The following is a 23,102-nucleotide window of genomic DNA, read 5'->3' as shown; positions in this document are numbered from 1 at the left end:
AAATAATATCAAAAAGTCACGGCAGCGTGGTTCAATTGTCAGAACACGTCAAACTAAATAAGGTCGTGAGTTTGATCTCCATCAATTTCATGCTTTAGCGCTCTTTGCTTTAAACCGTATAAATTCCCGCTGAGAAAGCACTTTATTAGTAGCGTAATTACCGGCAATTATATTCTATAATATTCCAAACTGCCAAAGGCAGTTTGAGACTGGGTCAGGGTAACTGATATTACTCTATGTTTGGGTCGTGAAGACGACCTTTCCACATTGAGGAGAAAGGTATATATAAAAAAATGCATAAAATTTTGTAATTTTTTCGGTGACTTGAACTACAATTTTTTTAAATGCCCCAATTCAAAGAAGCAACCAACATCTCAATATTTTTAGAAAAAAAATGCTAAAAAAACACAACTTCATTTTAGAAAGCATCTTTATTTACAAGAAAACAGGAACCATTACTTTTTGGATGGTTTGAAAAATTTAAATGCAGACCAAAATTTTGTTATTAGGCACCAGATATTTAAGTAAGTTGTTGCAAATAGAGCATTTTATAACGTTAACAAAGTGCACCTGTTACTTAACATAACGTTATTTAAACAGTCGAATAATTTCATTGAATAGAAGAAGAAATAATCAAAAAACTGCATTTTAAAATTTCGAAACATTTTCCTGAAAAATCACGTGACAAAGGGCGAAATTCACAACTGCTTCACTACTCCAACGAGAGATCACTGCATTTGAATTCTCGTAAGAATTAGATAGCATAAAAGAGCGCGCTCACAAAAAAACAAACACACAAAAAAAAAACAATTTAACAATAATCACAAAACACAACAAGGAAATGCCGGGACGGCACAAAACAAGAATAAAATCCAAATAAAGGCACTGAAATAAATTTTAAGAGAACTACAATATTTTCCCTAAAATATATATCTATGTTTGGAATACTGGTTTTAAGTGTGCAAGAGTAGAAGAGCAAGGCTCTTAACGAGACACTCTTTATATGAGTAACACAACACAATAAAATCAAAGGAGAGTGCGTTATTTAAATCATATTTTAAAACAAAAACAAATTTAAAAATCTGAAAACGGTAAGTAGCAAATGTGATAACACATATACTACGTTAAAAGTTTTTTAGAATCACACATAACATTCAAACAAGAAAAATAAGAGAATCTGTGATATTTACAACGATTTATAACGGGCAACATCTAGAGACGAAACGTGTACAATGAATTAAACAAAGCGCACGCTCATTACGAAAACAAAAATAAGATTTTTTTTCTTTAAAAATTTGATCACTTAAAAAAATAAAAACAGCAATAATTTTTTTTCTCGCTGTTAAACGTTAGAAATAAGAACAGCTTTTTTTAACAAATACGTTTCTTGCACAGTAGGCGAGAAAATTTTAACTCTTTTTCTTTTAAAGTTAAAAAACGAAGCATAAATGAAAAAAAAATAAAAAATAACAAAGCGTTGTTGTCAACTAAAATAAAGATATTTAAAAATCAAAAACGCATAGCGCATTAAAATCAATTTGACATAAAAAATCAAATAAATTGTCAAATTTTGGACAACTATAATTGTATATTTTGATTTAGTATAAAATTTAAAAAGTCATGTAAACGCTTTGAAATTTAAATTTGGCATTATCATTAAGCCATAGTTCAGTTGAATAAAGTTATATCAAGCAGTGTAATAAACATCAGGTTTGGGTTAACAACAAAAATAAACAATTTTTAATTTGAACACAGTGGGAAAACAAATATATATTAGATTTCTATTTGATATTTAGAACAAACACAGAAAATTTAAAACCCGTAAATCTTTGGATTGCACAATAAGCTTAAAAAAGTCCTGCGCAATCTTGAATAAAATCTTGATTTAAAGCGACATAGAAATCTGAAAAAAAAGGCGACGAAAAACAGCAAATTGTGTAAACTTTTTTCACTTGACTGAAGCTCTGTTTTTCTCTTTCTAAGCATCACAAGAAGCAAAATCACGATAAAAACGCCATCGTCACGAAAAATACTCGACAAAATTCATAAAAAAATAAAAGTGACGTCATATCTACGTGTGACGTCATCACATAGAAGAAGGAAGATTCAGGAAGTTTTGGAGGGAATCAAAATCGTCTGCATGATTGTGCATAATATTTCTTTTAAAGGAAGACTTTATTGGGGGAATTTTTTTAAGTATTTATCTTTGTTCAGTTTTAAAGGTTTTTCTGATTTCCAATCAAAGGCGGTGATTTGTGTAAAAATCTAAAAAAAATAAACATTTTTAAAACTAGATACTTTAAATAAAATATAATTTGAAATAAAGCTATAATGCAAACCTGGAATTTATTGTTCATTGGTGGCTGGCTCTGTAGCGCTCACTGGCGGAGGCTGTTCAACGGTCACAGGTACTTCCTGCTGCATAGTGACGGTTGGTGCAGAAGTGTATTGAGGTACAAACGGTGGAGCTACGGCACTGGACACAAACTAAAATACAGATAAAGTAATGTAAGCTTAAATTTAGAGTTAAAAACTTGATGAATAAATGTTAAGGTTTTAATTAACATTCCATACACTTCACGAAAAAATTTAATTTACTAATCAGTTAAAACATCTGTGTTTACGTTTAAAGATAAGCTTGTTTAGTGTTTATTTATTTACCCTTGAATAAGCTGACTTCTATCTATTTGTTTACTTTTAGATAAGCTTGTTTAGTTTATAATTCTAAAACTATTTGCTTACCTTTATCTTTTCTGGGCCGCAATATTTATGACTCACTTACAAACTAACTAAACTTTGTCGCCCCTAACTTTTACTGTAACAAATTTTATTAAATAAAACAAATTTCATTTGAACAAAAAATTAACTGAAAAATTAACTAAAAAAACAATAAATATTTTGTGTATCAAAAATAAAGTTGGATAAATATAAAAAAAAAACTAAATTTCATTTAATTAAAAAAACAACAAAACTCAACTAAAAATAAACAACTCTCTCGGCTTGAAACTAAATCTTCAACAACCTATTTTACTTCTAATTTCATCTTGCTTAATTAGCTTGATAAGCCAAGGGTGGTGCTTGGTTTACTACCATTGCTGTGTTACATTGAGCTGACATCAGTGAACAACAGCTTAGGCAGTTGGGATCCATGTTACAAAGAAAAGGCTGGACACTTTGCTCTATAGGCTGCTGGTAAGGCTCAACTGCTGGGCAACTACAACAAGCTATACATGCATTCTGCTGGTTATTAACTGGAAAATAATTATAGCCTACAACTTGACCTGTGGTGCTATCAACAACCTGCATTGGATTTTCAACTTGGTTCTGAACCACATAACTTGTGTTTGGTGACATATCTGTGGAACTAATATCTGCTGAGCTAAACCCACTATCGACTAAGCTGTTCTGTTCATTCTGAGATCCGAGGCTACTGTCCAATTCAGTTGTATTTACCGGCATGGTAGAAGGCTGTTGTTGTTGCTGGGGTGGCTGGGCAAGATGCAATTGGTTCATTTGTGCAGCAAGTTGGCCGATTTGTGGAATAAGGCCAGGGTGAACATGGTGCATGTTGTTGTGATCAACTGTAGTAGGAATAACTCCCTAAAACAAAGCGTAAAAATTAATAAGTGGGTACTTACAGAAAGAACAGTTTACAAACCACAAATTTTTTTTTTTGATTTAAAACTTTTTCAGAAATAGTTAAACTGTATAAACAAATATAAATCTTATTTTTACTGGTGTAATAGGGGGTTGGACAACATAGCTCGGGGGTTGCACCCACATTGGGGCTCCGGGAACTTGATAAGCAGCTGGGTTGGGAATGGATTGAACCATTAATCGATTTGGGGGGACACTGTAATAATAGAGAGTTAGTAAAAATGATTTTATAATATAGTTGGTTGAATTTTTTATGTTTGTGCTTGGTATTTAAAATCCTAATAAGTTTTTTTTTAATACCTTAAAAGTGTGCCTAAAATTGACAAGATCTTTTAAGTTTTGGTACAAAGTGTTTTTTAAACTTCTTACGTTTATTTAAATATTAAAGGGTTGTTTTTTTTCCTTGCATGGGCCAGTTAAAAAACATCTTTTGCAGCTAACTGTTACATAATTTACTATTTTTAACGACCAGTAAGATCTTAAATTATAAAATAAAATGCAATTCCTGTATGCAAGGATTACCAACATTCCTAACCAGTAAATGCAAATTTGGGCGTTAAAAAAGCACCTAATCGAGGGGGTTAGGTGGAATTTCTTACATTTAAAACAACCCGCCTAAAATCGCAAACCTACCCGGCATGAAATGAAGGTACGTCATACGAAAAAGGGAGATCCCCGTCTCTCCACGTGCGACCGTTGTTCATAAACTTTTGGTGTTGTTTGTTCTTCTTGGGGCCTCCGTCGGCGAATTTGCATAAAAGGGGTTCCATTGGTGAACCTGTGTCAAATAACAATTAGGTTACAATGGTTGCTCGACAACATGAATAACAAATATGATATTGTTAACTTACAATGACAATTCTAACGAGTTAACCAAGCCCAAAAGCTTCTTATTTGTTTAAATAATTACATGATATATATATGTATATGTTTGTGTATAAAAACTCCAATGTTTAGGTTTTACTAGAATGTCAGTTTTCCTATGATAGACCATGTTGAAAACGAATATGACATTTCAATGCAATAAACAACGGTAAATTTTTAAAGGAATTAAAAAAATATTTGGACCATAAAAGCGTCGGTGTCGAAGTATTTTGTGTTCGTGGTATTTATTTGTTTAACTTTTAAATATACGAAACTTAGACGCTCGAATTAACTTCAAACTTTAACATTTCTTTTGTTCAACTTTTATGGCCGCTACGGGCATCGTTAAAAGGTCAACTTCTGGTTTGAAATACAAAGAAGTTTTAAATGGTTTCGAATGAGTGTAACGACCTTTGTTAATATTACAATCCGCCAGTGGCCTTTAAAATTCACTACAAGAGTAATGTGGGAATCGTTAAGCCAGGTAACCCTATCATGAACTTTGTTTATGTCCTTAAACTAATTAAAAATATCAAGTTTTAAACTTCACGCATTTTAAGCTGTAGACTAGCGCTCACGTAATCTATCTTCACGTTGGTAAAACATAGCGTTTTATATAGGCGTTTAAAACAACGTTTTATTATTTTAAAAACTGATTTTGTACGTCAATGACATACTAGCAGTGTTAACATCAAATTTCTATGTCTTATACTACGCAGATTCGTCTGGTTTTATCAGAGTAAACATAAAATTTTAAATCGAAAACGCTTTTTCCACACAATAAACTTTAACATTTGTTAACCTCTTAAAAAAGCAAACATTATTGGGCGGTGTTATATTTACTTGGCGGTTAGGTGTGTTTCTTATCTTTCAACTTATTAAGAGTATTATATGAATAGGATTATTTAAGAATAATACTAACGGGGAATATGGTTTTCTAAAGCGTTAGTCCAATGCACGTAAAAAGAATACGAAAATTAAAATCAGCCTAACCCATTTTAGTAGTTATTTAATAATAGTAATTCCTATACAAAATATGTTCTTTTTAGGTAAGAATATTACAAGCCTTATATAGGTTTAACAATGACACTATACTTTTAATGAGTTATTTTTGAAGTTTAGCACGGCTTTAAGTCTATATTTGTTCTTAAATATTGACAAAAAATTTCGGTTTTAAAATTCTCATTCATTTATGCGACAATATCCCATCCTTTCAAAATACAAGTGATACAACCCTTCAACGGAATTATTAATTTTAAAGGCTAAATTTCACCGGAAAAATTTTTGAATCGTGGGTTAAGAGTTACTGTATTGTTTCTGGGCGAACGATTATAGAGCCCACTCTTAATAGGAAAACCGAAAACGGAAAAACAACAAAGTTTAACTGACCAATACCAACTAGCTAGGTTTTTCAATTTCGTTTAAATTTTTGTCATAAAGTAGCCATAAAATTTACACCACTGCTCTTATAAATGTAGCGTAAACCATAAAAGTTGTTATGTTATAAATTTTCTTTAAATGGTGTCATAGTATTTACAATGACGTAATTAAAATATTTGATGACGTAATCTGTTTATTCTTACCTCCTCCGATCACGTTGTGAAGATATTTGCCGTTAAATTTCGCGATAATTTGCTCGCATTTTTCTTTGGATTCCATTCTAAAAAAAACAAAAAAAAATTATAATTTGACATAAAAAAATTAAAATTTAAAAAGTGCTGTCGGTAGGGTTCGAACCAAGTGCCACTTACCTTGCAAATCCCACCCCCTTGCTCACACCGGCATTATCACGCAAAATACGTGTTGAAATAACTTGTCCATAAGGTGAAAGCATATTCTCTAATTCATGTTCATTTACAACCCTTGGTAGATTGGATATGTATAGGTTTGTGGGGTCTTGTTCTTGTTGCTGTGAAAGAGTTAAAAATAAGGTTAAGTTAACAAGGAAAATTTAACCCTTTAAAGAATAAAGGCACATTTTTTAAATATTAATTTAGATGATAATTAAGACTGTCATTTTTTGAATATTTCGTGTTTATAAATTTTAAATTTATTTTTGAAGGCATGTTTATTATATTATTTGTCACGTACTTTAAAAGAATTTTAAAGCATCATGTGCTTGCTAAGTATTGTTGACCTACTGCATTTTTTCAATATTACTTGATACAATAAACCCGCAACAACAAGGCATTTAAATACTTATTACACTGCATACATTCGGTCTTATGCAAAGAAACCTGGGCATTTAAAACTGTTCCAAAACCACTATACATACAATGCATTAACATAAAGCAAATAAATTGGCAAGGACAGACTGAACTTTATACCGCAGCAAAAAAATGATTAATAATTATTCGTCCGCTTTTGCCTTATATAGATATACAGACAAAACGTTTTTATGCAATAAATATTATGATGTGTTAGTTGGACAATATTTTATGTGTTAAAAATTCCAGTTGTTTTGGTAAAATATCACATCAAAAATTCGTATATTTTCTCCTATATATATATGGCATTTAATATATTTTTAACTGTATGGCTACGCAATTGCATTCAAGCATTTAAAGCGTTTCTAACGCAATGTATTGAAGCATTTTTGCTTCACAAAGTATCGGGGTTTAAATTTACAGAACAGGTGCCATTGTTAGTATTGTTACGTTTACGTTTTGACAATAAAGACACCAATTCAAGTGTGACGTAATTGTCAATCGCTTGTGACAAATTACTGTAATACGCCAGCGCCAATTTCACGCAAGAGTCAGTAAGCTTTGTGCCAGTTACCTTTGCCATTTGGGCTTGAATTCCCTTGTGTTTAAGCTGCTGTACGGCAATATGTGCAGACTCAAAACGATCAAAATCAACGAATCCGTAACCTAAATAAACAAAAGTTTTTTTGTTATTAGTAGGATTGGAAATTTCGGGACCAAAACCTAAAATACCACATTATAAACAAAAAAAATGCCAGTGCTAAATAATATAAACAATAAAGTTGGTATCAAAATTGTATAAAATCCACATCACAAGAGTTAAAATAAAACTTACATAAACAAAACATATGTAAAACGGTTATACATACATCTCTAATTATAACTTATGTAAAGTAAGTATAAAAAATAAGACTGCATATTTTAAATATAACACAGAATTTTTAGCCCTTTAAACACTGGGTTTTTGTTATTTTTATATGTTCTAATTCAAATATTGCGGTCTAAGATTTAAGGAATGGTTGATAAACAAGAAGTGGAAATAAGATTTAAAGTTTGAGTTAATACAGGCACTAGAACTGACAGCCTAATAGTTAAGTATTGTTTTGATAATATCGTTAAAAGGATTTTGTGTTTTTTATCAACCAATTAGTACAAATCAAATGTAAATAACAAATCAACTAACGTTAACTTAAATATTTAACATAAATCACTGTTTGCAAAAATAAAAATGTGTTTAAAAATTTTCATAAATATTTAAAAAAAAAGAAAACGTGTTTTAGAGTCAAATGACAACAAAGCAGGCTAGACTATGAGACATGTTGCATAAGAATAAAAATTGAATTTAAATTCGTTGAAATTCTTACCTTTGCATAGATTAGTAGCCGGGTCGATAATGGCCTTTGTAGACACAATCTTGCCGTATCTAAAACAAGAAATGACGTCATTAAAAACTTTAAAACTTGACGTCATCGGCCATTATGTTTATAGGTTTTATAATGTCAACAACTATAAAATTCCAAATTGAGAGAGAATGAAAAATTTTGTTAGGAAAATAAACACGTTAAAAAGCTTTAAATGTAAAGTCAATAATATAAAGAACTCCCAATTCAATTCAAACCACATTTAATGGCAAACTTTGGTGAAGTATTTTTTAAAATTAAACAAATTCCTTTGACAGCACGGCATTTTATTTGTTTAGTTTATTTTTAACAAAATAAGCATAAATTCAAGAGGGGTTTAAATATAAATTGCAACACGGATTGTGCAATACTTATTAAAAACTCAGGTTAAAATTTTTTTTAAAGAAATTTCGAAATTTTTGAATGGGCACTTGGTATTACGTCATATTATATTGTCCAATCACAACGCCGGAAAGGAGCACAATGCACCACTAATCACGCAACGTGTCAACTTTTTTAAGCCAGACAAATGCAAGATTGCCTTTTATGGTTATGTATATGCACAAGAGGTAGTGAAAAAGAGAAAGGGCAAATCTCCTACGCGCCGGCGGAACAGTTACTCAACCTTTAACCAATAGTAAATCGCGCAGTTAAAACTACAACATCCCTCTGGGCTATATATATTGACGTTTGCTAAGCTAGCCACTAAGCCAGATTAAAATATATTGATCATGGCCAAATTACGAAATGCAAGGCGAAATCCTGCAGAAATAGGCCACTTAAGAATACAAATTAAGTGCTTAGCAAACTGGTTTAACGAAAAGATCGCGCAATTTAAAAAAAAAGCCTATTTCGATCATTTTCCAAACTTATAAACACATATTACCGGGTCATTTTAATTATATGGTTTATTTATAGACAAACTGCAGTTTTGTAATACTTGTGCTTACTTATTATCCGCTTTTAAATCAATATAAATCTCCCAAAATGACAGGAAAAATTCCAATCTAATAAATCTTGACAGTTTGATTACTTTTTTTGAACATCGATATTAATTTTAATAAACTCATGTAAACTTTGTTATTGTATTTATAATTGCTTAAATAAGTTTCTGCATATTAACTTTTCTAAACAATTTAATACTAATTATTCAAGCGTCCATTTGTCAGAATATCTATTAGTGTTTTAGCGTAAATATAAACTACATTTTTTCGTTATTTAACAAGTTTATTTATAATTTAAAATTAAAAAAAATATTTGAATTACAAAATCAATACCGTTTAATTAGGCTTTTCTTTTTAATTCGTTTTAATCTCAATTATTTTTGTGCAAAGCAATTTAAAGAAATGTTAAACATTTGGTAACCGTCACATGGGCCAATCGAGTGCATTTGAAGTAAAGTTAATTAGGAATTTGATTTTAATTTTAACTTTGTTGACAGATTGAGAATATCGAACCGCTAGTGGAATTAACACCGAGTATAATTAATTAGAAAGTGTTGTAACATATTTATTAAAAAAGCGTAGGGCTAAAGGACGAAAAAACGTGTTAAAAATCTATTTATATAAATTATATAACCCAAGCCTTTTTAAAATGCAATTTAAATTTGAGTTCAGAACCCAAAGCCTTTTAAAATGCAGCCTGTATTTAAATAAATACAACAATATCACTTTAACGCAGTTTAAAATTTAAATGCACCAATTTTTTGTTATGTTTTTCCTTTTACATTTTTGCTAATGCTTCCGCCGTCTATAGTCTGTTATAAAAACCTAACGTAATATCCGCTACTTTAAGCCTATATCCTGTTTATAGACCTATAACCAACACAAAACGTGGGCAGCTATCGTGTGAGTCTTGCTTATGCTTTTAACCCATTCCAATTGCGTAACTTGGATCATTTGATATCATAATAATAAGAATTTGAAAGTTGGGTCAGTTAAATTCGACAATTTCCGGCAATTTTGTTGCTATTTGAAGCAAAGTTACAAGAATCATTTGATATTTATTTTTATACCCTAATATCGGGATTTAACTTAAGAAAATGTTTTTTTAGGTTTCATGTAAGACTATAAGCATGTAATTGTCCGCGTTGCTATATTTATAAACTAAAAATAAAGCAGATCCACTTTGTCTAATTAGCCGTATACACACCGCGCACACCGTGTTTGCGTTTTTCGTTCAAAAACACACAACGTCGGTTGCTATGACGACCAGTTTTAAATCTAAACATTTCGCGGTCGACCTGCCTTGCGGCAATTTTTCTCAGAATTTCGGCGAAAAACGGCGAAGTTCCGTCATATTTTCCAACCAATATGCGCTCTTGTATATTTTAACGCAACGACCGGTCACGGCGATTGGTTATGTTTGTTTACATTAGCAGCATACAAAAACAATGCAATGTGTAACGAGATGTTGACCGGTATTATGCACAAAATGGTCACGATGTACATTTATTTACATATGTATATTAGGTATCTAGTATTTTGAAAAGTTACCAAAATAAACATGCCAAAAAATCCGATTTTTTGTTTATATGCAAATATTTAAAAGGTTTAGATTTGAATCTGAATAACTCTTTATTTTTTAAAGTATGAACTTACTGTTTACACAATTCGTGTAAATCTTGATCATTGGTTGTTGCAGAAAGACCTCTAATATAAAGATTGGTTCTGCTAAGTTGGTCGTTACTACCACCATTCATGTGACCATTTAAACCAGCGGTCGGGATAATTTGAGCGCCCTGCATATTAAAATAAATGTTCCTTTATTTAGAGTGTAAAATTTTCTGGGGGTTTTGATATATATCACTGTGTGATGTGAATTATGTAGGATTTAATTTACTGTGTATTTAGTGGTGATACTAAAAGGTTTTAGAAACATAAAACAGCAACAACTCTTATTTAAATTAAGTTTAACAAAAAGTATATTCATTCATACAGATTGACCACATAAATATATAACATCTATCTCTTTACACACAGCGCGAGATTTTTCAATCTAAAACCACAACTTTCTTAAATGACATGGTTTTGTACTTGACAGTAAAGTGTTTGGTCAACTTGCCAACATGTAGTACTTGGTACCGACACGACGGTGTAATTAAAATTTGTAATAAACAACAAGTAAATATGAAATATTAATAAGCTCATAGTAGAATGGATATTGGTTAGCTGATTAACTATAAGCTTGGACAAGAAAATTAATTAAAAAACTTTGGTAATATTAATAACTTTAGTTTATTAATTGTTCGACCAGGATTAGTATGATTTTATTAATTAATAAAATGTATAAAAACAATTAAAAATTAACAATCTGTATCGACCTAGTCTTAAGATATCTAACATGTAAATCCAAAAAAGCAAAAATGATTTTAAATTAAAAAAAAAATTAATTATTTTTTTAAACAAATAACTGACCTGGGATATGATGTGGTTGGGTGGCATCATCGGGATAATTGGAATATTTGGCGGACTTCCGCTTCCACTTTCACCGGCACTGTTGCTCTGATTCGACGATGAAGTGTTGCTGGCTGATGAAGGGCTGGGGGGAGGGAGACTACATTGCTGGGGAGGAGCGGTGGATGCGGGGTGTGCATAGGGCTAAAAATAAAAAAATAAATAAATTATTCAACTACAAATATAATGTAAAATGCTAAAATAAATATGCATACCGGATCTTTAAAAAAATCGTAGTTTTTTTAATAAAAACAGTACACTTAGAATAAGGAGAGTTTTACTGCTGCAGTAGATGTGCTTTCAAATATATATTAATAGCTAGGTCTGTCTGGGAATTCGTTTTCGTGGTGAGTTTAAAATATCAAAATCAAAATAAGTTGTTTTGTTTAAATCAAGTTGAACCGATCCTTATTTCTCGAAAGCCATTTCTAAAATCACTTTTATTTATAAGCGGGGATTAACGTTTTACTCACAACCTTTACCGTATTAGGTTTATTGTTTTAACCTACCACGACCAACGTAAGTAAAAGCACGTGATAATGATGACTGGCCCAAAATAAAACCAAGTCCTTGGCTTATAAATAAAACAAATCAGTTCCTGTGTATAAGTAAGTGGAATGAGTTTGCAAATTGACGAAGCGGTATAACTCGGAGAACGAAAAAAACAAAGTTGCAAGGGTACGAAAACTGCCGCGACGCTAAATTTGGAAAATTCCATTCCGGTCAAACGAATGATCGACGACGCAAAATGCAAAACGCACAAAAGTCACGAGAGTAATGACGTCATTATAGACTGTAGCTAGTAACGTCCAAATCTTGACCTTTTAAACGTCTGAATGTGGTTGTGTTGTTGTGAGATCGATAGCTTTTATGGCACATTAGAGCCGTGCAAAAGTTCAAGGAACAGATAGAGTACGTGCATTTCTGCGGTATTCGTATACGTGGGTTTGTATACTAAACTTTAAACGTGGGTTTGTATACTAAACTTTGTAGTCTCATTTAAAGCGAGAAAGTGTGGGTAAAAATATCACGCGAAACATCAATTACTTTAGGCAGAAACTCATCTAAAATGCCTGGCAGTTTTTTAAAAATATTTTTTTTTAAATTAATTGAGATTCTTTTGTTTGAGTAGAACTTGTGCTTGCTTTCACATGCTTAATAAACCTTTTATAATCTGTGGTATTTACGCCCACGCAAATACCATTTAAACACAAACACTTGACTTACCCAGTAAGGCAGAGGGTTGGTTGCCCAGATATACATGTTGTGTAGTTACAAAAGCGGGGAATATACAAGATAATTAGATCTCCAAGCTATAGGTTATATACACTATCAATTACGAGTAACTGATTTGGTTAGGTATATAATATTAGGAATTATTTTTTAAATACGGTTAAATACAAAGATACACGAATATAGGATATAGAGATATACTGCAAAATAAAACACGAACTATTACGTAACTTCCTGTTAAGATAATTATACATCAACATGTTTTAACACTGCCTTAACACATATTATATTATTCTATAGCGTACAGTTATTTTTAATATCGTCCAAACATATTTCATTCGTCGGCCTTTATTAACTAGGCGCGCCGTAAAATCTCAACTTTATTAAAAAACTCTTTGCGCTAATACTAGTGCGGTCTCTAAGTAAACAAAGAAAAGAACTCATCCATATAAAATATAGCTGTATACACGATGTAATTTTACGACCGCTGCCTTTTAGAATGTAAGCCTAAAAACCTGACTAGATTACATAAAGCTGTATATTGTACGCTACTGCATTTCGTACGTGATTCACTAACTCTCCGTTTCGTAAAAACTCGTTTTTTTGAACCAACGTACTGAACTAACCGTCGCTATGTCTATGTGATTAATAAACACATGAATTATTGTTATGGCGATCTACACTTAATGTGTGCGCTCAATACAATCACATAGATATTAAGTTACGTCGGTTTTTACTACTACAACTCGAGCAACCAACAGACGAAATTGCGAAGTGCTACGTCGGTTGAAAACTACGTTTACAAAACTTCATCGGAGAAGAACGTTTTCTGCAGACAAGAAACACCGCAACAGAAGAGAGATCTTTACGTCACCAAATGCCGGTTGCTTGCCTTTTTTTAACGAAACATTGATCTCTCTCGTTTTCTTTCAAAGAAATTCGACGCGGCGCTAACCATGTAACACACATATCGTAATCCGTATATCTACGATTCAAATCAACGAATATTTAAATTCGAGCACACATTTTTAACTTGCAAACGCACCGCCAACTTAAGCAAAAAAATAGAACAAAAATTGGCCAAAAATAGCAACCGGATGTCAATCGTATTACGTCAGCACGAAATATTGTTAATTCATCATTAGCAATTCAAATGAACAGGCCTCTGGATTAATTAAGGTTCTGGTGCGAGTTTGTTTGTATTTAAATGGAAACAGAAATGAAGTCTTCCTGTAGGCCTGCATTTAAAATCTCAAACTTAACAAATATTTAAAAAACGCGAAAAAAAATCATGGGCGCCACATCGAAAGCGGGCAAAAATTAACATTACTATATTAAAACTTTGAAAACGTAAAAAATGTTACAAACTAGCTTATTAATTTGATTTTTACTTTAATAAACCAATAAAAAAATTATAAATATGCAGCTACTCCTATCTTAAAAACTTTAAAAAATCCAACTGTACTAAATGTACTGGTATGCACATTAACCCGTACCAAGTCACTAAATGATCAAATTTTAACAAATTTTTATTGACCGTCAACTCATATGTGTCAACGTTGGTGCACCATCATTTAATCAACACCGATATTTGTTAATCATCGACTTAATAAGCTTGAAACGAAATATAGCAAATCAAAGCACACGCAACCTGTATATAAAAACCACGCGAAACTCCGAGTAGACACAAGACGATTTTTTTGAACATTACTTTTTTTAAAATTGGGTTTTATATTTTTTTAATAAGGAAATTTACCAAGGGATAAACGCGTAATAGAAAATACCAGCTTTTCACAAAACGTCTGACTACAAAAACTAAAAACTTCTATTTAGCGAATTACAACAACTACATAAAGATGGTGGTTTAAATAATGATAGTTCAATATAAAAAATAACATTTTTACACGTTTATTTTCCTTAACATCGCACCTATAAATACAAATTTTAAACATCTCTTTTTTCAAACAGCACAAATTCTCGTCATATTACTTTGTATATCTGACTAATCGCAAAAGTAGCGATGTCGAAGCTTATCTTAACATCTTCACGCTTTTACTCCACGTTCTTAATATTAAATATACACAACAAATACCATACCAACCTATCCAGTATTACTGGTTCTTACAAGCCTAAGAAATACAGATAAAGAATAAAATGTGGCACGGAAGCTTATGAATGCGTTTCGGCGCTTATTAAACGGGCTTACAATTGGCAAAATATCACTACATGTCAGTACACCACTGGTAAACGGAAAATCATTTCCGGGTGTCGCACGCCACTTTATTCTACCTACGTAGAGCAAAAAATAAAACAGCTATGGAAAATAAGAACTGTTTTATTAAATAATGTTTTATATATGTCCTGCTTTCGAAATTCTATGTTACCGTTTTTCTACACAAAACAATTTTTTAGTTCATACGTTTGTATATCTTTCTATATAACAATAGTTAAGCTGTCTATATTGTACTACATAACAATATACTGGGTAGAAATCCAAACATATTTCTTTATATATATTTTTATGTGTGTATATATAAAGTATCTTTAGTATAAATTTGAATAGATAACTTTTTTGCGTTATTTTATAGTGCGAATATAAAAAATATTAGAAAAACGCATTTTATACCATTTTAGCCGATTTGTTCAATTCTAAGTACAACAATTAAACACTAACGCCGGAACATAGTCCGAATAAATTAATGGCCATCGCATAATATCCGTAAAAATGACTGTACATACGTAACCTATATTAATAGTAAACAACACAACGTAGAATTTGCTGTATAGGTAACTTAATGGGTCAAATGATATATACTTGAGTTATCTTAGTTACCCTTTTTAGGGCTAAATTAACCCTAGTTGTTGTAAAAAAAGGCTTTTATTTCATATTTGATTTATAAATTTTTATAAATTCTACAAATTAAAAAAACTATTATATTTAAATTTTTGGAATTTTTTAAAATATAATTTAAATTTAAAAGTTATAACAATTTCCTCACAATTTAAAAAAATATTATTACGTCATTTAGCATGTTGATAAAACCTAATATTTCATAATCACGGGATTTTAGAAGAATTGAAATTTTAATATTACGAAATAAAAAATAAAAGTCGTATTTGAAATAAGTTTCTGTTATCAGTTAAATTCATCGACATTGTCGCAATAATAGGAGAAAATGACGACAAACAAACCACGAAATGATAAAATAAACTCCACATGAGTATATAAGATAACTTTAAAGTACAACGCTACAGTCAGCTATTTCCGAAAATTATTAAACTTCTTTTTTATATTTAAAAAATATTTTTAATTTAAACAAAAAAATAATTTCAATAAATTATATTTTATATTTTTAATTAACTTGATCGTGTATATAGATGTACCATGTTAATTTATTATTGACCTCGTGACAGTACGCGTTTGTTGTTATATTGGTTTTTAGTACAAACAAAATTTAGTTTCGTTACAAAACCATCAAATAAATTTATTAAGTCGACCAATTTAAATGAAATAAACTGTCTATCATTACGCCAATTTAAACCAAAACATTTTTAAATAAAAAGCACAGTCAAAGAGCTTTTAAAATGACGTTTCATTTACGCTGGCCTAACTTTTTCGACGCCTATGTTTAACCAACGGCCATTACACAAACCTTAAAAATACCATCGTACGCCCACTAAGCAAACTCTGATAAAAAACAACCCAAAAAATATCCACTCAAAATTTTCTCCATTGAAAACTTGTGCGAAATGTAAACAGTAAGAAAATTTGGCGAGGGAAACGTCAGAAATTTTATCATTTCCGGAGCCATAGGACCGTACAATGCAACACCATAGCACGCCAATTAAAAAGGACGAAGTATTGCGGAAAAAATTAAACTGCTGATTAAATTAATTACTCCAATAACCCGATCATAATATTACACAATACTGAAAGTGCCAGAGTGGTATTAACAACGCCCAGAGTCAATTTAAAAACACGTTTATACGCTTTTCAATCATAACGTAATCGAAAGTTGTTGATAATCAAGGGCGTACTAAATATACACAAACTATATATTTATAAACAGTTGTTGACACCATTTCAGATTGGTAAATAAAGACGATAAATTCGAAGTATATCTCATCATAATATGATCACATTTACGTAAATGTCGAACCGTGTGGTTAAAAAAACTTGAAATCGTCCCATGGTTAACCATGCGAATAAAGACTGAGTGCAAACTTGGAAATTTCCAAGCGAAGATAAAGCTAAAACCCTGATGGATATTATTGGATTTTCCCGTTTATATTAATAAAGTTGGATATCATTTCCGTTATTATGTTAAAAAGACTTTAACAAATTGGATTAGGATAAGACAAATTAGCATTAACTGGATCACTAAGAATAAGTACACCTTTTTTTACAAAAATTCAGTCTTTCCAAAAAATAATTAATTTTCTTTTTAATTGCAATTTTGAAATACAAATGCCTTTAAAAGGTGTAAAATTTGTCAGAACGTTACCTTTTGATGGTAGAGATGGGACGGAGCGGCGTAGTAATAAGTACCGGGCATTGAACCTTCAGATCTGATCGCTAGAGTTGCCATTATTTGGAAAACTCGATTTTCGTCAAAAATATTCAAGATAGCCTTTTTCTTTTGTGGGGTGATAATTACTCGAGTGTGACACAAGAACAATGAATATGTGTGACGTAATACTTTAGTTTTAATTTAGCGACTGTTGGAATTTTTGTAATTTAATATCACAGTTTATCACTTAAGCTAAAAAAATTCTATTTAAAACAAATAACAAAAAAGTTAAAGTTGACCCATTTTTTTACTATAGCTAACTACAACCTAATTTAACAATTTTTCCTAAATAACTTTAATTTTATTCTAAAACTTTATATTATCTCAAATCCTCTTTTTTAAATACATGATTTTTGTATGTACAACTTTGATGTTTCTACATGCTTATATCTAACAATTTACTTTCTACTTAAACAATATAACCCACCATACTACTTCACTGAATAAACAACGAAACAAAAACTATATAAACTTGGCATGTCATAAATTAAAAAGGGCGCAAGTACAGAACTTGTTTTTTGTTTAACTTTCCCTTTCGCTTGACCCGACACCGAACCAAAAAATCGCAACAAATATTCTGGTGGTTGGACTGACTAACAAATATATAAATCAACTGAAACAATAGCCGCTTAAAATAACAAAATAGGGAAATGGTTAGGCGTTTTTTACCGTACATTATACAGGTATTTTCTTTATAAAGCCAACTTTACAGTTTCCTATTATGCGAAGGCTTTAAAAAATTACAAATTATAAAACACTAAAAGAGCGCTATGAGATATACAACCGAACTAATATTATTTTAACAATATCTAAGCGACAAATTAATAAAATTTACATTTTTTATGTGATTTTAACTGGTTTACTCTCCTTAAAACCGCGTTTAAACCGTTGTGAAAAGAGTGTAGGTGCTACGCAGTTTTTCCGGTGCATACATTTTGTAATTTCCGCATTTATAGAGTGAACAGGGAATCGATGAATGACTCAAACACGGTAGAGTTATGCGAGCAAGGTTCACGAATGATTTAATGTTGTCGTCTGGTTAAAAGTCGAATTCACGAACGAACGGTTGAGTAATCTAATCCAAAATTTATTTTTTTCGTTTTTTATCAGCGTCCAAACCATGATTTTTAAACATTCCTCTATTTGCCATAATGGTAACTAAATAAAATTTATATCTTTAAAAAATCGAATTTATACTGTATTATCTAATATTAAAACGACTGAATCTATGTTAAAGTATTTTTACATTTTTCACTATTACAACGCACTAGTAATAACGCTTAATAAACGTAACTAACAACTATATGGTAATACTGAGTTTATGGCCGCCTTTTCAAGTATATTTATACAAAGAACAAAGGAGAAAATTATATAAAACAAACACCGAAACCTAACATCAAAGGGTTAACATAGGTTTCGGGACTTTATTTTAACGAAAATACAATTAAAAAAACACCTTAAACAATAACTTGAAATTTTTATACAAAAACTTAAAAATTTTCACAACGCGTTTGGGTAACGGGTATTACCGACGCGTAGGGCGTAAAGTTTGTAAAAATACCGGTAAATTGTTTCGGGTTTTAAACTTATTTTCCAATTTGTAACAATCAAAAATAAACTCGAAATAGAAAAGAATAATTTCCTGCTTTCAAAAGCACGCAATTAAAAAGTGTGGGCGTTAAGATAAAAGAAATTAAGACGAACAGCATGATGTGACTAAATATAATCCGGCATGTCAAACGATCAACTTTAAACTTTTAAGCTTTCGAAAGAATGGCAATTAAAATTAACTCAGTGTGAGTATTCTGTTTTTCAACTAGACTTTCTTTTTTTTATACGCTTACAATTACCCTTAACTTTTTACTTTTGATATATTGCCTTTACAGGTTTACTTTATATCTAAAAAGTATTTTTTATTAGGCTAACCACGATTTCTAATTAAGTCAAAGTGAAATTACTCCTTTTTTATTTAATATTAACTAACTTAGAAGAATTATGCACATTGTCTAACTTATTAAAAAGCCTTTGGTCACCGAGCAACTATCTCATTCTACTCTACAAACACATCACTGGAATATTTGCGAGGAATATTAAACTGAAAAACTCTGTCCAATATTTGATTGTTTTCGACGTAAACGGTCAACCCAACCCAACGTTCAAAAATCCGTTCAAAGCAAATCGAAGATTTTTGTTTGTATGGGTCTAAATTGATGGGCTATTGAACTAAGAATTCTTTCACTGACCTAAATCTGAAAGTTTTACGACTTGGACTAAAGTGAAACTGATAGTAACACTAACCGAAGCGCATACGGCTTCATAAACGTTACATGACGCTGATAGAGCGACTGTAATATAAACAACAAAGTTGCCGTTGTTTGTCGGTTTCAGTATAGAAAATGACTGAACGCATAATAACTATACACAAACTGACGTAATTTACCATAGACGAAACACGGCATTTTCACGTGTCTAAAAGTAACATACTTCGCTTAGATACACTTTACTGAATACAGATAGTCATTTATAACTTAGAAGCAACGTGGATTCTTTAGTAACCATGCACCTGTTTCTATAGAAAAGCCTGTTTAACGAATTATGGCACGGAAATACTTGGTGTCATAGGTTTATTTTATTAATAAATTGCTACCAAGGAATTTAAAGATACTTACAAAACAAAGACACAATTTAAACAATTCAGTTTCCTTATAATTAAACCTTATGGAGAAATATAATGACAATCTAAATCGAAAAACCAGCTTAAATAAATCGAAATAAAGCTGCATTAATTTTTAGAATAATACCATAACAATTTCTTAGTAAAAAATCCACATAATTTTTCTATGTACTAGCACTGTCTTAATTCCAGCATGTTTTAGTTGCTCAGTATATGCGTAATTAAAATACTTGGGTTTAAAACCCATTTTAAAATCCCTTAATTTGTTGAAAATAACAATTTAAAGTTTACCGTTTGCAAATTACCCTTTAAAAATTTGACCCTGTGGTTTAAAACTTAATCTCATAATGGTAACGTGTTCTTTTTTACGTTCATAATACTTCGCTAAGAACAAAACGCATCAGCATTGATATTAATAAGCGGCTTTCAAATTGAAATCCATCTTTGGAGTTCATACATGAACAAAGCCAACAATTATATTTGTTTCAATGGTAATTATTCCAAAAATGTATATAACTTATAGTTTTATATGAGCCAGTAGCATTTTTATTACATTATGTGGGAACAGTCAATATTGTTATAATGAACTTTGTTCATCCATTTCTCATAACGCTAAATAATTAAATTGTCGTTAATATTTCATCTGTTAATCATATATTAAATTAAAACACGTCAGATTTGGTGTCCATGTGTTTGTGGTGTATGGTGAAATAAGCATTATTTACTCTAAATATAGGTCAATAAAAATCATAATTTGGTTTTGATTTCAGACTAATAGAAAAAAACGTTTGTTAACTTGCATTGGTAATTTTTATAAAAATGAGTTTTGTAAAAAATTATTTAAAAAAAATAGATTTCTGGCAACAGGCTATCTTCAATAAACAATAATTTTACCAAAAAAATGCAACACCACCCTATTATAATACACATTACTAAGAAAAAAAGCCATATCTCAACAGATTGACAGGTAGATAGTTCACGTAAAACTGCGATATACGAAAGCCTGTGACATTTTTTCGCGAATAAGCGTAAAACCACAAAGATGATGATAAAGTTTTTTATACTTTTCATAATATATAAACACTGGATCATCAGTAATTTAGCTTTTTAATCAAAAATTTCGTATGCGTTTGCAATTTTTAGCTACCGCATAATCTTGAATTTTATTAAAAAAGGGATTTCGTTCCGCAAATATTACTAATTTTTTACTTGATTTTTTTAAGGCATTTATGCAAATTATGTAATTATATGTTTAGCTTTATAGTTTTAGGATAAGAAAATCGCTGAAGGCAAGGAGTTTACGCTAGTAATATACAAGGGTATATTTAGATTTATTGTGCCACTATAATGCAGAGAATAAAAATTATGCTATTTTTTAATTATATGTATATATACAATAAATAAAACACCTACACTATAATTTTTCAATAGTTTCCGAATATTTTTTTTTCTTAGTAAAGCTAAGTCAAAGGTATTTTTTTTGTAACTGACATTATTTAAAAAAGACAATTTCCATAAAAGTAGCACAAGGGCACAATCTAGCGGCCAAATGTAACTTAATGGCAGTGACTAAACCACAAAAATTGGAAAAATGTGTTAAAATTATAAGTTAAATTAAGTTTTTTAGAATATCTAATAAATTAAAATGTAAGTTTATTATCCCCCAAAAAAAATTTCAATAAAAAAAAACTTCTAAAAAAACAATAAAACATTACTTACATTAAAATGTTGAGCTACCATTGTAGTTGGCATATTAAAGTTGCTGGGTAGAAAAGCTGGCTGAAGAGTAACCTTGGGAACAAACTGTTGTTGCGTTGTAAAAATTTGATTTTGTACAGAGTCGACTTGTCCCAGTTCTGAGCTTGCTTGTAAACTTGGCATTTCGGTCGAATTTTAGTCAAAATAAGTTACAGATTCTATTTTATCTACAAACTATAAGAACTAAAAATAAAACACAATTTTAATTATTTCTCTAATTTTTTTAAATTAATATCCTATAGAATAATTTTAAATAATTCTCAATTTTTGAAATATTGTATTAACTGTCTGTGATATTTCCTGCAGTTTTCCTACTAACAATGTAATTCTAGAAGACCAATAAAACTAAAATTTTAAATATGAGCAAATGCTAAACAGCTTATAATAGAACAAAGCAAAAAATATAATACTAAAAAGCTATGTATCTGATAATTATCGTTATTTACTATTTTTTATCAATCTTTACTATGATTAGAACGGTGTCAAAAGTTTATATTTCTAAAAAATTTAATTTTCTGATATTTTAAATTATTTTTGGTATAAACATGCACACAGGAACAGACAAACAGGAAATTAATAATATTTCCTAATTCATTAAATGTTGACAGTAAGGCTGAAAGCGAAACTAACCGGCCCATATTATGTTTGTGTTTTACTGCCACAAAAACCACGAATAACTTTAAATTTTAAATTAACTGTGGTTGGTGGTATTAAGTTTATTTTATGTTTACACTTTCTAAACTGACTGTCAAAGTTAAATTTAAGTTTTTTTCTGACAGTCAGTCTGTAATGTTAGGTATACAGCTTTAAATAAAACAAATTAACTTTCCTTTTGCAATTTCTTCTTTTAGTCTGTCGTTATTTTTAAAATATAAAAAAGGTTTTAAATATTAGCCTGTCTATTTTACTCTAAATATGGTCGAATATTTAAGCCCAAGCCCTTTTAAGCATAATTTTAAACCTATTTAACTAACAATATTCACTAATTATCACGTTAAAGGTGTTTAGCTTTGTGGAGAAAGTTTTTAAATCGCCTTGTTTACTTTTTGTGCCGGCAACGCAACGGGAAATTCCAACGGTTTTTACACACACTCCAATTCAATGTTTTTAATTTGTCATTTGTTTAGACCGGTAACGTCACAACGTAGTACGGAACCGTATCCGCAACGCTTGGCAAATTAAATCGTTTATCCTCAATAGCTAAACAGTTAGAAGTAAACGAAGACATTTTTAAAAACTAATTAGACACACACCTTTGCTGCAAAATTAAATAAATAATAGCC

At 30.5% G+C, this 23,102-nt stretch overlaps 1 protein-coding gene across 1 annotated transcript; it reads right to left on the bottom strand.

Annotated features, from left to right (window-relative positions):
- Positions 1–422: 422 nt before the first annotated feature.
- On the bottom strand, positions 423–21,993 carry LOC145753906 (RNA-binding motif, single-stranded-interacting protein 1-like). Its single transcript, XM_082570432.1, has 12 exons — positions 21,781–21,993; positions 11,545–11,727; positions 10,729–10,868; positions 8,093–8,151; positions 7,303–7,394; positions 6,273–6,430; positions 6,105–6,181; positions 4,291–4,435; positions 3,736–3,853; positions 3,454–3,600; positions 2,340–2,487; positions 423–2,265 (listed from the first exon to the last, which is right to left on the bottom strand). Exons 1-11 carry the CDS (start codon positions 21,940–21,942, stop codon positions 2,347–2,349), a joined length of 1,422 nt encoding a protein of 473 aa, XP_082426558.1. The 5' UTR covers positions 21,943–21,993; the 3' UTR covers positions 423–2,265; positions 2,340–2,346.
- Positions 21,994–23,102: the final 1,109 nt, after the last annotated feature.

The sequence above is a fragment of the Corella eumyota genome, chromosome 5, assembly GCF_963082875.1.
Source record: "Corella eumyota chromosome 5, kaCorEumy4.1, whole genome shotgun sequence".
In the NCBI taxonomy this organism is placed as follows: Eukaryota; Metazoa; Chordata; class Ascidiacea; order Phlebobranchia; family Corellidae; genus Corella; species Corella eumyota.
Note: the sequence above shows the minus strand (reverse complement) of the source record. Positions and strands in the feature narration are given on the sequence as shown.